Source organism: Panthera pardus, unplaced genomic scaffold (assembly GCF_024362965.1).
Source record: "Panthera pardus isolate Hobbes unplaced genomic scaffold, ASM2436296v1 HiC_scaffold_16, whole genome shotgun sequence".
Taxonomy (NCBI): Eukaryota; Metazoa; Chordata; class Mammalia; order Carnivora; family Felidae; genus Panthera; species Panthera pardus.
Genome location: NW_026526721.1, coordinates 107,240,867 through 107,257,686, shown reverse-complemented (window position 1 = coordinate 107,257,686; position 16,820 = coordinate 107,240,867). Strand labels below are relative to the sequence as shown.

Genomic DNA, 16,820 nt, shown 5'->3' with positions numbered 1-16,820 from the left:
GCTAAATGAGTCCTGGAAACATCAAAGCCAGGTATCAAAAGCCAGCTATATTTTGTGTGTCTGTGAAATTTCTTCAGCAGCAACAAACATGTCTCATCTATCATGCCTGTCTCAAGTCTGTAGCAGAAGACTACATCATAGTAATAAAATTATTAGAGGACCTATTAAGTGTGTCTAGTTAACTGATTAGGGCAAGTGTTAGTTTGGGATCATAGGTTTATCCTTGTAGAAACCAGTTAATGCTTAGAGGATAGAAGCCAAATTTTGGAAATCTAACCCATGTGATTAAAACTGTACTGAGTAGGCCCAGAAAACTCATTTTTAATTGACCTTTACTAAAATCTGAGTTCTATATTTTATTTGCATCATCTTCCCACTTAAATGTGTTCTACCTCCTGCAATTCCTGTCTCATGTAATGGCACCTTATCCAGTCGTCTAGATCAGAAACTTGGGACACATCCTAGACTCTACGTTCCCTTCAGCCTCACATGTAATCTTATTTTATGTAGTTAGAGTCTAACTCTTAAATACCTCTCAAATCACCCCTATTGTTGCCTCCTTAGTTCTCAGTCATCGTTTGTCTCATGTGCAGTTCTAGTAGTTACAGATGGTTAAGCATAGAATAATAAATATTAATAATAAACATGCTAATAAGTATTTAGCAAGTAAGTGCCTGTCTCCACCCTTCCCCCTCACCCTTCCCCACCCTCCCCTACCAAAGATAAACAAATCAGTCCTTCATACCACCACTGTTGCAGTGGCTTTTTAAAAGGCAAGTCTGAACTTTGTTAAAAATCCACCAGTGAGTCCTATTGCCCACAGAATCAAGTCCTGACCTCTTAACCCAGTATACAAAGCTCTTCATTATCTAGCCCAGCCAAACTATCCAGTCCAGTCTTATCTCTTATCATCCCTCTCACACGCACATAAACCCTGACCTCCCACATGAACTGTATGTACTGCACGCCCTTGGGTCTCTCGTGCCTTGTTTGGTTGGCTTCTACACATGTCAGTCACTCTGCATGTGATGTCTTGCCTCCCATTGTCTTGCTTGATGACCAGCCAGACTTGGCTCCCATTTCATCTATTCTAGAATACCCCCATGATCCCCTTTCCTGACCCTTTTTCCAGCAGAGGTAGGCCCTCTGCCTCTGGTACTCAGAGCACCATTGTGCCACACTTCACACTGTACCACTGGGTTTGCTTCTCTCTTCTTAACTGACACTAACCTTTCTTCATCTTATCCCCAGCACAGAGCCCAGTGGTTAATATGTCTACTGAAGATGCTTTTGTTTTTGTCGCATTTCTTTTCTTGGTTTCAAACAATTTGTAAATACAGAGAAATTATCTGTAACAGTTATATTCTTTACTGAGCTTCCAAATGCATAATCCCAAGAACTATTTATCTAACAAACGTCATGTTCTTACTAATTTCTATTTTGTTCAGGAACGTTTTAAAAAATAGTTTTGTTTTCATTATAGCTCTGTTTATTATCATTTACATCATAGGCCCTGTTTACTATTTTTTTTTTTTTTTTGTATTTGCAGTATACATAGAAGACTATACACTGTGGGGCATTCTTTCTGACTTAGTGTGGGTGTTGGTGCTCTATACATAAGACAACATTCTCCAATACTTGTTATCTAATTGGTATGTTGAGATATTTGTTGAGTAGGAGGAAAACGATTTTATAAAGCATCTAAATTATGAGAATGGGTGTTCTTGTCAAAATTTTAAATTAGTTTTGTATCTGGATTCTTAAAATGGTATGTGTGGTGTTGTGTTTATTGGTGAAGCACGTGGAAACAGAATTGTGAATACTTCAGTAGTTCAAGTTCATTCTTCCCTTTGTAGAAAAATCATCAATCTTTTTACAAGATTTTTGTTCCCGATTTCATCAGATAGGGTTATATCTTGGGTAAGTCAGTACTGATTGATTTACCCACATGATGTATTTAGCCAAATTTAAATCCTGCACGGTGGCTATCTCCCATACTCAATCTTTTCTGGCTGTCCCTCAGTGGGGATGCCCTTAGGCCAGATAGGGTTTTCAGCTGCCAGGATTTTTGCACTCTGCTTTTACAAAGCCTCTCTCTACCTCTGAATCTCTAGCATTGTCTCTCTTGCTCAGTCTTCTCACATCCTGTATTTACTGCTTTGACCCTTTATCACCATCTGCTCAATACTCTAAATTTGCACTCTTATTTGAGGCTCTGAGACTCTGGGCTTCCTCAGTTCATGGCCTGACATCTCTCACATTGCCTATTATATCCTGGTTCACATTCCCTCATCTGTTATGTACCCCTGTTTGAAAGATTTCCATTTCCACCTATTTGCACTGCTCCTGTCCTTCCCTGTCTGCACTCTTGCAGAAAGCACAGTGCTTGAAGAACTCTTTTCTTGTTCTTCCACACAACCTTTTTCTTACTGGCATTATTTCCTATTATTTAACTGTTCCTAAAATTCTTTCTCTTTGAGAAAGCTATCTTGGATTGGTGCAGTAGAGCCTCTTAATTTTTCCTGACCTTTTTCCATTCCTGAGCACCAGTAACCACCTTATGTCCCATAATGAATGCTGCCATTCCTGGACACCAGTTACCTCCTCTCCCATCATGCTGCATGCCTACTCTTTGTCCTCTCATTCCCAGGATGTATTTGCCACTGATAAGTTTGGATAGGCAGATGTACCGACTCTTTGGCTTTATGTTTTTGTTAGTTATTTCTCTCTTGAAGCCCCTAGAAGCCAGGAACTACATCTGTTTAATTCTTTGTGTATTGCCTAATACAGCCCACCATCACTATTATCACACATACATGACTCATAACTGCTTTCTCATAATAGGAAACAATGGTTTGATAAGGAAAAGTGATGTATGTTGAAAATTTGGCATCTGTACTGCATGCATTTTCTACTGATGCAGATGGAGGAGAAAAGAAACTCTTGGCTTTGGATTTTTGAAGCATTCCCTGTTTAAGGGAGAGCAGGTGTTAAAATTAATCTTATAAAAAGATAATTTAATGTTTTTCAAATTTGTTGTTTTGTCTCTGCAAAGTCTAGAAAAGCATATTGAAAATCAAATAGAGCTAAAACAGTACTTTGATACATCAATCCAAAGAACAGTTGATTGTAGTAAATTAGGATTTGTCATAGAAATTTCATAATGCCCAATGGACTGAAATGCACAGAGGATGTGGCAAAAGCTGCAGTTTTAGATGTCTTTCTCATGCAAATCATTATCTATGAAGTCTTAATAATACAAGCTTAAACAGAAATTGCTAGAGTGATGTCCAGAATAAAATCTGGTACTTGAACAGCAAAAAGCATTGGCTGTTTATAATGCATATTAACATAATAACTGCTGTTCTAAGAATTCCTTTTTTTTTTTTTTTTTAATTTATTTATTTTGAGAGAGAGAGTGTAAGCCTGGAAGGGGCAGACAAAGAGGGAGAGAGAATCCTAAGTAGGCTCTGCGCTCAGTGCAGAGCCAGACGTGGAGCTCTGTCTCACAGCCGTGAGATCATGACCTGAGCGGAAATCAAGAGTCAGATGCTTAACCAGCTGAGCTATCCAGGTGGCCTGTTCTAAGAATTCCTTAAAATACTGAGGATTTAACTCATAATTGGAAACAGTTACTGGGAGATAAACTTAAAGTGGAGAAAATCTGTTTATATACTGGAAACTATGTTAAGAGGGAGAAACAGGTTATTATTTCTCTGCTCAATGAAATCAGACTCTCCTAAAATTAAGTGAAAATTGTTTAAAGCAATTCGATGTGAAGTTTAATTTAGGTATAGGAGTTGCAGTTTTCAATGTTTCTTTTTTTTTTTAAGAATTTTCCAGAAACAACTTTTCCTTTTGACTTAAATATCCTTATTTAACATAAATAATTTTAAACAAAGAAATGTCCAAATGTAATTTTAAACTACATTTTATTGTTTTATTCCCATTTTACACTTAATTAAAAGAATATGTTCCTCTCCTCTCTCTCAAAATAAATAGAACTTTTAAATATAAATGTTCCTTTTAAGATCATATCCCACTATTTGGGTCTTTCTTTCTTTCTTTCACCTGTTTCTTTCTTTCTGTCTTTTCCTCTTTCTAAAGAAACATACTGCTTTTTACAAGTTATGTGCTTCGTGGCACCATTAGTTGGATAGATGACTTAGTTTTTGTTTTGTTTTGTTTTCAAATAGAACCTGTTTCAAAAATTATGAACACTAGGATGAAGGGTGGGAAATAGATTTTCTTGCCCTGACGTTTGCCAGGGGTGTTATCGAGATATGTTATTAGGTATTAATGAAAAAAAAGCTAGAGCACTGTCATAGGTTTGGAAGGATACTTTATAGCCCTCATCATGGTACTTGAGTATTTACCTTAGCATACAAAAGGGACTGAGGAATGGTTGTAGTAAGTAAATTGTTTAGCCTTGTGTAACCAAGTTTTTTTCCCAACATTTGACCACAGAATGCTTTTTACGGGGATTACCCATTCACAGTCCTTGAAACAAGTGTTCCAAGAGCAGAATTTGGAAAGTGTTGTACTAATCAACAAAACCCATAGGTCAAAATTAATAGTTTTCAAAATCCTAATTTATGGCAAGGAAATTAGTTAATTAATGGGAATATTTGTTCAGACACCTGGATTTCACATGAACCAGTCATTGTGAGTGCTACTGGATCTGGAGTATCCTGTGAGTTAGAGGCATCCATTTAGAAATCTGTTGTGGAAAGGGTAGAAAAATGAAGGAATGTGTTTAGAAACTTGGTCACTCTGCTGATACCTATGATGTTACTTTAGGATATATTTTATTTTTCATGTTTTCTTAGGAACAATTTGAAACATACAAAAAGAGAGAACAATACAATGAATATTTTTCTGGTTCCTTAAAATAATTGTTCAAATGCTTCAAACACTAGAGGAAGTTTCATTAAAAAAGGACAAATGTTTGGGGCGCCTGGGTGGCTCAGTCGGTTAAGCGTCCGACTTCGGCTCAGGTCACGATCTCAGTCTGTCAGTTCGAGCCCCGCGTCGGGCTCTGGGCTGATGGCTCAGAGCCTGGAGCCTGCTTCTGATTCTGTGTCTCCCTCTCTCTCTGCCCCTCCCCCGTTCATGCTCTGTCTCTCTCTGTCTCAAAAATAAATTAAAAAGTCAAAAAAAAATTTTTTAAAAAGGACAAATGTTTTAATGGGACCATCCATTATAATTCTTAAATGATCTTGATTCATACAGTGAGATTTTCTCCTGACAGTACTGAGATATTTATCAAGTGCTGATTCAGCAGCAGCAGACCAGATAACAAAATGACAAAAATATTCTTATAACTAAACTTAATCCAAACTGTTTTTCTCTTCATGTTATACCAACTTTTTCTTTTTCCCTTCAGGATAAAAGATAGTATTGATATTGGGTAGAATAGCAATGCTGGTCTCATCTGGGGTCTTGTTATTTTTTCCTTTTTTTCCTGTCTTTTTTTTTAAGTTTTATTTGTTTATTTTGAGAAAGAGAGAGCAAGTGGGGTAGGGGCAGAGAGGGAGAGAGAGAGAGAGAGAGAGAGAGAGAGAGAGAGAGAGAGAGAGAGAGAATGAGAAAATGAGAGAATGAGAGAGAGAGAATCTAAAGCAGGCTCTGTGCTGTCAGCCCAAACTGTGAGATCATGACTTGAGCCAAAATCAAGAGTTGGATGCTTAATCAACTGAGCCACCCAGGTACCCCTTTCCTGTCTTTCATCAGGCAATATTATATATTCCTGTATTGGCTTAGGTAAAGTGATGCCTCTGAAAAAAGGGCAGTCTTCAACAGAAGTTTCTTTTGTTTCACTTCCGGCTTTTTATGTCAGCTTCATCTTAAAACTGACCCCCTGATTGTCTGAGACCAGGGTTTAGTTCATCCCACTGTAGGGAGGGTGGGATTATGTTGATTGGTTTAGGTCAGTGACTGTGGGATAGCATCAGTCCTACCATAACTCCATGGCCTGGAACTTTTGGTCTTGTTAAGAGAAAGCATGTAGAAAATGAGGAAACCAATAATGTCCTTTTACTCCAAATAAGACAAGTTTTGAAAATTCTACAACATGCTCTACTACATATTTTTAATGTTTGATGAGATGTTTAGACATTTCTTTTTTGCCAATGTATTAACAGTTCTTTTTGGGGGGGTTCTTTTTAGAGGACAAGAATTTTGGGCAGATTTGAATGCCATGAATGTGTATGAAACAACTGAATTTGACCAACTACGAAGGCTGTCCACACCACCCTCTAGCAATGTAAACTCTATTTATCACACAGTCTGGAAGTTCTTCTGTAGGGACCACTTTGGATGGAGAGAGTATCCTGAGGTATTTATAGGTTCTTTTTCCAAAAAGTACATTAAAAAATTTTTTGCCTTTCAGTGTCCTTTCTTTCTTCCTTTACAACAGTGACTAGACAGAACAACAAATCAAAGAGCTTATTGATGTAAAATTGAGTGTTATTGATACAAGTAACATTATTCTGTCTTGCCTTTCTGAAGATGCATTTCTTTCCATTAATCTTCTGGAATACGTAAATACAAACCACTATTATCAAAGAGGTAAAATGTTTTCCCCAATATCTTATACTATATAGACCAAGTAGTTATATTGGTAAGTACTCAAACTCAGTGCCTCTTTGGAATAATTTTAATGAAATGAGCACTGGTGTAAGTCTGGCTATTTCTAGCTCCTGGGCTCGTGGTCATTGGATCATGTGTTACACTTAGCATTTCGGAAGTCTGACGGGAAACCAGCACTCTTAAGCCCCTGTAAGAAATACTTGACAATGTTTATTTAGCTGTGGTCAGGCAAATCAGTCATTTAAAATTCTGGCATATGCATCCTTAGTCTGAGATGGTAAGAATAGCTCATCAATCACAAAGGAAGGTTTTCAAAATGATGGTGGCTTTACTTTGCCTCTGAATGAGAATTCTGAGTCAGTTTTAAAAATGATGAAATGGGCTTTAGAGATTAATTTCACATTCCAAAGATCTGACTTATTTAATTTGATTAAATTCATTTCCAGCATTACAAAAAGGGAGAACTGATTTCTTTACCCTTAGGTTTTATTTTTTAAGGCAATAACAAAAGAAAACTACCTAATATGTTAATTGCTTAATAATACACAATGGAATTAAAATTTCTGAGACTCTCTTAAGTAGTCACTAGTATCTAATACCTTCCATGGAGAATAAGAAGCTCTTTAAAATGTATTCTCAGAATACTTGGGCTGTCCCTGTGTTTTTCCTCTGAAAGATTTCTTGGGTTTAGAACTTAACTAGTTTATTTGAACTGTATACACTATCATCTTTAATCCTGTTCTGAAAATTCCCGTAAGAAATATAAACAAAAAAATCTCTAGGACATTGTTAAGGCCTCAAACTAGAATAGAGTAGTTCCCTGGGCCTCAATGTTTCCTATGTTGGACCGTGATCTTCTGAAGAGGGAGCGTCTTTCTATTCTGCATCTTTGCCCCCTATTCCCTCCCCAAAAATCCTGTGTGTAAAGGGAATTAATTTGACCGCCTGTACTTTATTGAAACTTTACTGATGTTAACAGCAAGGTTAGCTATTTTTGCCTTTATAGTAACATTTTTCATATTTCATAGTGATTGCTTTTTTCTAACTTTTTTTTTCTTTACCTTCTGTTTTCTGCTCCAGTCTGTTATTCGATTGATTGAAGAAGCCAACTCTAGGGGTCTGAAAGAGGTCAGATTTATGATGTGGAACAACCACTACATCCTCCACAACTCATTCTTCAGGAGAGAAATAAAAAGGAGACCCCTCTTCCGCTCCTGTTTTATACTGCTTCCATATTTACAGTAAGTGTCCAGTGGAATGCCTAATCTTTACTCTTATTTTATGTAAATGTACAACTGAATGCCAAAGAGTAAAAGATTTTAAGAGACTAACGTGGTTATTACTTCGAGAATGTGAAATTTTGAGTTATTCAATGGGTTTAAGTCTTTAAAGAGTAGCATTCAGATAAGCTACAATTAACCTCACTAAAAGAGTGATTATCCAATTGGTTTTTTGAACTGAAAAGCAAATAGAAGTAACATTTTTACACAATTAAAAGTAATTATATCTGGAATGAGGCAGTTGGCATTTGTGAAGACTGAGTTTCCTGATGATGTCTTTCCATGTAATGGGACTACTTCCTAGTCCAGGTAAACTGCCAGGACAAGTAGGGAGAGTCCTCCAAGGTTGCTTTCTCCCATTCTTCCTTGAGTGAATTTTCTTGGGAAGAATCCTTTTCAAATAATTTGCATTCTCATGTGCTAGGTAAGGCCCACCTTCCTGTAACACTCACTAAAATTACCTGTCCTATTTCTAGGTTGAGACTGAACTCATCCTTCTGAATTATAGGTGAGCTCTTCTTCCATTTTCCCAAGTGCCATTTCTTTTTCCCCACCTCTAAATAGGCCACTGGCACATCTCCATAGATGCCAAAAAGGTGGAGCATGTTACCAATAGCATAGCCATCTTTGAAAGTTAGTAACTCTAGGGAAATCGTTATGTACTCTCGTCAGATATACCATATTTAGAACCCGATTTTTAAAATACTAGGTTTACTTGGTTTTATGGACTGGGGAAGCCTAGCGTAATACTGGTTTTTCTCTTCTACCAATCTTAGAGATGCTGTTTTTATATTCTTACTAGTTTTTTTTTTTTTTAATTTCAGTCTCAAACTGTTTTTCCCAGATTATGACAGAATCTTAATGATTCTAATTATGAGATTGCAAAGGGAACATTAAAAACAAAATGCAAAAAAAAAAAAAAAATACAAATGAATAAAAATCCCTGAAATGCTCAGTATCCAAAAGCAATTTTTAGTAATGCTGATTTTAGAAATGCATATTGGCTTGGGGTAAATGTGTGCTTTCTTTCTAGTCCAAGTGTGAATTATTTTACCTTGTAGGTTTCTTTTTTTTTTCTTTTTTTTTTTTTTTTTTTAGAATCTAATAAAAATGCCATTTCTGTGATTTCACTAGCACAGCTGGAGATAGTGTCAGCGTCCGGTAGTTAGGAACATATTGTCCTCCTAGTGAGACGGTAGAACTCATTAGTGGGACCAGCAGCTTGGCATGCTGAGCCAATCAAGCAAGATGTAGCTTCTGAGTGAGAGTAAGAATGCTCACCCGAGTACTGCATTGTTGGGGGGGTTTTACAGAACATGATTTGAACATGATTTGTTTCAATCCTAAAACAAGTAATTGTAGAATAACCCCTCCCCCTTTCTTTTTAAACTTAGGCTTACTTTGTAAAAGTATGAACTATAAACGTCACAAATTTGGCACCTTACTATTTATAACATAGGCTTAATAAGAGAACAAAGAAATTCACTCTATTTTTTCTTCTTTTTCCTTTTTAAAATTTCCTATTTTAGTCTTCTTGTCTGGAACAGTGATAATCAGGTATAAAGTAAGAGCTTAGCAAATCAAAGAGATTATGTAGACACTTGAGTGAGAAAAGAGCAAAGCAGCAGCAAGTTCATCAGAGTGGAATGGGTAAATGCAGCCCTTCAGTTCCTATCTGCCCTAGAGTCTGGAGCTGTGGGGCACTTAGACTGGCCTCGTGGGAAGAAAATAGAGGCCGATTAGTTTCAAAAAGCAGACTGCAGGGATGCATGGGTGGTTCAGTAAGATGAGCTTCCGACTCTCGATTTTTGGCTCAGGTCACGATCCCAGGATCCTTGGAATCAGCCCCATGCCAGGCTCTGTGCTGTGTGTGAAAACTGCTTGTGATTCTCTCTCTCTCCCTCTGCCATGCTCCCCCACTCTCTCTCTCTCTCTCTAAAATAAAAAAATTTTTAAAAAGGCAGACTGCAAAAATAGATGTCAGAGAGACCACAATTTTAATCTTATTAGCCAGGAAGAAAGTTTTGTTTTTAAGTAAAATACAGACAGTTAAATTAAAACATAGGTGTCAAGGGGTGCCTGGGTGGCTCAGTCGGTTAAGCGTCCGACTTCAGCTCAGGTCACGATCTCGCGGCCCGTGAGTTCGAGCCCCGCATCAGGCTCTGGGCTGATGGCTCAGAGCCTGGAGCCTGCTTCCGATTCTGTGTCTCCCTCTCTCTCTGCCCCTCCCCCGTTCATGCTCTATTTCTCTCTGTCTCAAAAATAAATAAACGTTAAAAAAAAAATTAAAAAAAAAAAAAAAACAAAAACATAGGTGTCAAAAAGGCTACAGTTCTCAGTGAATCAGAGATGCCTAAGAATTGGGAATGCCAGAATAAGAGAGGTGGGGAGAGAAGACTTAATCTATGAATTTCCTGCAAATTTGGCTCTTTATAAATGAGAATTTCCCTGGTGGTGCTTTTTATTCCCTTCAGTTTTATTGAGCTGTAACTGGCATACACCTCTGTCCATTTAAGTTTAAGGTATATAGCATAATGACTTAACATACATATATATTGCAAAAATGATTACCACAATCAGGTTTAGTTAACATCCATCACCTCATAGTTACAAAGAACATATTTTTTTTCTTGTGCTTGCTGCTTTTTAATGAGGCTGATAAGAAGGAGCTTATTCTTTTAATATTATTGGAATACTTGAGCGAGGCAGCATAAGCAAACAAATCTCAGATTTAGAGGTTTAGGAGTTCATTTCAGCTGAAAAGACATCTATCCGGTGCAGTCACCTCATGGTCATGGGAAAGCCTGATAGAGTTTCTTTGACTACTCCTCAAAAAGGATAAAATAAATTAATTTTTACATCATCATTAAAAGTGGGTTAGGAAACATCTTTTGAAGTGGCAAGGGGAGTGAAAGAGAGTGTAAAAGATGACCTTGGATTCTGAAAATCCATTCTTCAGAGGTCCTGAAGTATAAATTCTATACCCTTCAACTTTGCCTGGTACCGCACTGTGAAGCACGCAGTATGTCATTGGAATACTCGTGAGCTAAATATGAACTCGGCATTCCTAGAAAATAAAGCCACGTTTGTAACTGTGCTTGGAATATGTATTTCTAACCCATAGCAACTGGAGTATAGAAGTCCCATCAGACAACTGTCTATCTGCATTTTTATGTTTCAACCTAATTGGGATGTTGGCTTGTTAAAAGTAAGCATCTGTAGGTAGGAATGGATGATAAAATCTAATTTAATGTTTTAGGATGGCTAGGATTTATTTACACAGGCTCATCTTTAAGTATGTGAGTCTTCTATGGTCAGTGCCAGGTTTTCAGTACAGCTGTGACAGCAGCCTAAAACCTATTTTGGGCAGAGTGGTTTGGGAGAATCTTCCTTTCCTTCCTCAACTCAGAAACCTCTTTTGGTAACTTCAATCCCTAATAATACTGGAAAACCTGGTAGGCTGGAACTTACTCTCTTTGTAGAGCAGGAATAGAGGGAACAGCTAAAAATAAGCTTATACTCTATGTTTCCTGCCATTTCTCCAGAGTAGTGATGGCTTTTTAAGGAGTTACAGACCTTTCAGAATCTGATTAAAGCAGTGGGGCCTCTCTTCAGAAGAATGTGCCAGTGAATGAAGGCTCTGGAGGAATCTGTCAGGGATTTATGAAAATGCTCCAGAGGACAAGAACTGTTGTGCCTCTGCCATGAAGATTGGAACAACCAGTGCCCCTTTAAGTTGACCCCCGAACTTAAAAGCACCGAGGGATTCTGTAAGCCCTGGCTCTATCCAGAACTTCTCTGTGTCTCACAGGGACTTTCAGGCATAATAAGTTGTAGGTACAGTGACTTGAAGGGGACGGGTGTTAGAGGAGGCAGTTGTGCTTCTGTAGCTTTTAGCTCTTTAACAAGCCATCTCTTAAAAGTCAAAAAACTGTGTGGTGTGGTGGTGGTGGTGGGAGTGGGAGTCAGGCAAACCTGAGTTGCAACCATGGTATACATCCATCACTTTCAAGCCTTAGGGGAGAAATTATATCTATATCTATGTGTCTATATATCTATATCTATATCTATATATCTATATATGTATGTATATGAATTGTGAAGTTTATAGAAGTAGATAATGCTGCATCTATAAACTATGATAGATAGGCCTGGATTCAAATCCTGTCTCTGTTCTTTGCTATTATGCTAGCAGGATCTTTATTTGAAAAGTATGGATAACCAAGCCATCTTGCAGGGTAGTGATACTGTGTGTAAAAAGCCTGTCCGTAGGATGTGCTTATTACTGTAAGGTGGCTGTGATTATGAGGAGGGTGATGGTAATATATGCTCTTGGAGACTATTTGCATGTTCATTCAGAGTCGTAACCTCTGTGTCACAAAGCTCTTTTGAAAATTTTAGTTTCTTAATCCATTTGGCACACTCACTGCTTCCTTGTGACCACTCTGTGCTGATGAGTGTTATAATACCCTGACCCTGAATCTGGGTCTCAGGGCCAGGATTTCCTATCCCTCTGATTCTCCTCTTTTCCTCTGTTTTGAAAATGGCCAAAAAAATATAACTTAAATTTAAGCATTTAATTGGGCAGGAATAAGTAACCATCAAGCTGCTACTTATCTAAACACATCTTTCAAAATGTAAAGACCTGAATTGTTAAAGGTTCAAGAATATGCATTCTGGTGTCTAGAGCTTAAAGTTAATTAGCTCAATCTTAAGCACACCTAAAGCTATAAAATTTGAATAGAGTTGATGGTTTTCTTGTTATGTGATATTGAAAAATGAAGCAAAAGCCAAATGTCAGCTTTCAGTGCCTACTCCATTGATTTTTGTTTGTTTCTACACAAAAAGTATAAGCTTTTTTATTTTTAATATCTTATGTCATCTTCCCCTGCCTGCCTTACTTTGTCTCCCCATTATTCTGCTCCCCCCACCTACATAGCCTTTAGTAATGGCAAATTTTTTGCTTAGTACAGCAAAGTTTGAACAATGCATATAAATTGTCGTTCCCTTGAAACAGTTTCTTTAACTGTAAGCAAAAGAGGAGTCCAAGATTCAGAAAGTAAAGATATTTATAAATTGGCTCTTGCTTGCTTGCCTTGTAGCAGTACATTCCAGAGTTTTCTCCACCAGGAGGATAGGTTATCTGTATACAGGCAGTGTTACTCTAAGTTTTTTTTCTTTAATACATAGCATTTTCTATGTTGTTTTTTGAATAAGCATTTAAGCTATACAAATTATAATATTAGATATTGCTATAGAGCACTATAATGTGAGATGTGCTTATCTCTGAATGTTTTACATTGGCATTCCTTCCGCTCCCTTCTAGGACACTTGGTGGTGTTCCCACACAGGCTCCTCCACCTCTTGAAGCAACCTCCTCGTCACAGATTATCTGCCCAGATGGGGTCACCTCAGCAAACTTTTACCCTGAAACTTGGGTTTATATGCATCCATCTCAGGACTTCATCCAAGTGCCTGTTTCTGCAGAGGACAAAAGTTATCGAATCATTTATAATCTTTTTCATAAGACTGTGCCTGAGTTTAAATATAGAATTTTGCAAATATTGAGAGTCCAAAACCAGTTTCTTTGGGAGAAATATAAAAGGTGAGTCAGCAGTATGAAAAGTTCAAGAGAACTTTTCTTAATGTAGCTAATGACAAATGCAGAACATAATAGTAAAGACTTTCACAAAACCTAATATGTTCGTATTTTTTCATATATTAACTCACATATACTCTTCAAACAGACCTATAAGTAGGATTGTTGCAGTGTACATTTTACAGAGAGGAAACTGAGTCATATAAAAGTTCAGTAACTTCCCACATGTTATACAGCTAATAAGATATGTGCTAGAGTTTGAACCCTGGCAGTCTAACACCAGAGGCTTTGCTCTTAATCACTTGACTGTGCTGCCTCTCAAATAACAAATGTGGTACAAAAAGAATACATGCAGATTTGAGGAATCTCAGAATTAAGAGACCCTCAGGTTAGTGGAATTAGACAAGCCATCCTGAGAAGGTAAGTCTTTGAGCTAGATTTGAAATGGAAGACAAAGTAAGTGAACAGGTGTTGGGAAAAAAAATGAAAGGGCTTTTCTTGTCTGCAGTGGAAAAGATAAGTGTACACTTTTAATATGATCGTTGATGACATTGTGCCCTTGAAAACTACTTTAACACTTCCTCCCCATTGAAACCATAAAGAGAAGTTTATGACTATGTCTTGCCTATTAAATTGATATGTACCTTCCTTTTTCTGAATTCCCTGCCCACTGTTTGCATTAGGAAAAAGGAATATATGAACAGGAAAATGTTTGGCCGTGACAGAATAATAAATGAGAGACATTTATTTCATGGAACATCCCAGGATGTGGTAGATGGAATTTGCAAGCACAACTTTGACCCTCGAGTCTGTGGAAAGCATGCTACAATGTTTGGACAAGGCAGTTACTTTGCAAAGAAGGCAAGCTACTCTCATAACTTTTCTAAGAAGTCGTCCAAAGGAGTCCATTTCATGTTTCTGGCCAAAGTGCTAACTGGCAGATACACGATGGGCAGTCATGGCATGAGACGGCCCCCTCCTGTCAATCCTGGCAGTGTCACCAGCGACCTGTATGACTCTTGTGTGGATAATTTCTTTGAGCCTCAGATTTTTGTCATTTTTAATGATGATCAGAGTTACCCTTATTTTGTTATCCAATATGAAGAAGTCAGTAACACTGTTTCCATTTGAAAAATCTTGGTACGCTAAGTTATTTGATATGAACTCAATCCAGCATTTGTAGCAGGTTTTGGATGGGTAGGACAGAGTGGGAACAGCATTGGACATTAATAGGGCACTTTTAAGACCCCTTTTTTTAAGTGCTAGAAAGTGAAAATTTTTTAAAGAAAAACACAAGTTTTAAAATGACCACTTATTCTTTAATTATTTACTAATTGTTGTTAGTGTACTCAGTGTGGAAAAGACTAAAGATTGCATTCTCTTTTTATTCACACTTGTACATATAGGCAGCAATGGTATTAGGAGCATTTAAAAAAAAAAAAAGAAAGAAACTGAACAGCCTAACTAATTAAATGTGACTTAAGCCTGGTAGAAGTTTGGCCAAATGAAATGGAGGCTGTGAGCAAGGTGAGGATTCTATTTATTTATAATGATAAAACTGACTGGAGCTGGTACTACCGTACTTCTTCCCTGTCCAAAGCATCACTTGTGGTGTAGGATAAGTTCACGAAATTCTGGTGGGTGGAAAGAAATTTTTATTTTCTCTCAGCAGAACTGAAGTGTATCACCCGGCCAGAGAGCGACGACTTTAATTGTTCTCCAGAGTTTGCCATCAAGTGAAAAAAAGAAACCATTTGAAAAATTTTTGTCACCAGCAAAATTTTTCACTAACTGGTTATATAAAACATGATTATTGTGTTGTTAAACTTCAGCCTTAGAAAGCTCAGTCTCTTCCATTATCATCTACCCCAATCTGAAGGAATCGGGCAGCTAGTTTGGTTAAAGCCAGTCTTGAGGATTACTAGTATTACTTTATTTTAGAGTTCCAGACCTAGGCCCTGACTGAAGGTTTTAGAGAAAGGAAGTTACATCTATAACTGAATTGATAAGGTTTATGACTGTGCTTTGCACAAAGTAGACTCTCAAAAGTATTTATTGGCTTGGAAGTGATGTTAAAGGTGGTTATCCCACCCCTGTGCCTGCTCTGCCAGATGCAGCTGGGTTCCCTGGCTGACTCTGTACTTTACACTACTTAATAGAAACACAAACTGGGAAATTGTGCCACTGGCCCAGCTGGAGCGATGTTAGGTGTGTATGCTAATGCCTCACTTCAGAGAGTTAGCAGCTAGGTATACTTTGCCTTTAGCAAAGCAAATACCTGGATTGGTAGAAGTGGAAGTGGTTGTTCACAAAAGAATTCACCATGGAATTCTTTCAGATACCAAGCTCTCCTAGTATGTTTGTGGTTATTTCATTTACACAAAACTTTTCAGGAACTCCTGTGTTGTTTAAAACAAGATATATCTATACTGATGTCTCAGTGAATCAGTCTGTTTAAGCACTTATCAGGGCTTCCACACAATTATTTATTTTGCCCTAGTTGATCTTGTTGTTTGCTGCCATTGGCATGAAACAGCCAACTGGCTGTTACAGTTGTTCTTTCATTCAATTATAACTTGTAAACCAGTGATTCCCAATCTTTTTCAAGTTAAGACACCTTACCATTGCTTATTTGATTTTATGAAACTTGTTCCTTTTTTTCTCCTTAAAGGAAAATAAAGCTTTATGACATATTTATTTTTTTAATAAAACTAAGCAAAAATAAAAGTTCTGGTAATTCTTTAAAACTTTTTGTTGTTGTTTTGGTTCCATTTAAGGTGACCGAATTCAGCACATAGTGGATGATCTGTAAATGCTGGTTGATTGGTTGAATGAATGTGTGATTCACTAAATGAACAGACCCAACCAGAACCTGCTACTTAAACTTTGGTGCTCTAGGAATCAGCAGAAACTCTGTTAGCTAGGAGTCAACTGTAAGTGACAAGAGAAGAGTGAATATTTTATTTTGCAGGTAAATATTTGAGGAAAAGGGAAACAGCTATATATCAGCAAACAGCTGTAGTGAAAAATATGGGCAGGTTGTTCCCCATCAACAGGTGCTGAAGGAAATAATATGAAGAGGAATATAGAAATCTTGTCAGCTGTCAAGCACCTTAGCTTTTAGCCAACTTAATTAAAAAAATTTTTTTAAGTTTATTTATTTTGAGAAAGCATGCACACATGTCTCAGGCACAGGGGAGAGTCAGGGAGACTCTCAAGCGGGCTTTGCACTATCAGAGGCTGTCCACCCAGAGCCTGAAGCAGGGCTCAAACTCAAAAACCATGAGATCATGACCTGAGACAAAACCAAGAGTCAGATGGTCAACCGACTGAGCCACTCAGGGCCCCCT

The 16,820-nt window shown here is 37.5% G+C and overlaps 1 protein-coding gene across 1 annotated transcript in view; it reads left to right on the top strand.

Annotated features, from left to right (window-relative positions):
• TIPARP (TCDD inducible poly(ADP-ribose) polymerase) overlaps positions 1 to 16,217 on the top strand; it is a 30,505-nt gene extending 14,288 nt beyond the window's left edge. The window contains exons 3-6 of the mRNA XM_019440266.2: positions 6,169 to 6,337; positions 7,672 to 7,832; positions 13,198 to 13,476; positions 14,154 to 16,217. Of these exons, the coding sequence (XP_019295811.1) occupies positions 6,169 to 6,337; positions 7,672 to 7,832; positions 13,198 to 13,476; positions 14,154 to 14,601 (1,057 nt within the window). The 3' untranslated portion in view covers positions 14,602 to 16,217. The remainder of the gene's footprint in view (positions 1 to 6,168; positions 6,338 to 7,671; positions 7,833 to 13,197; positions 13,477 to 14,153) is intronic.
• Positions 16,218 to 16,820: the final 603 nt, after the last annotated feature.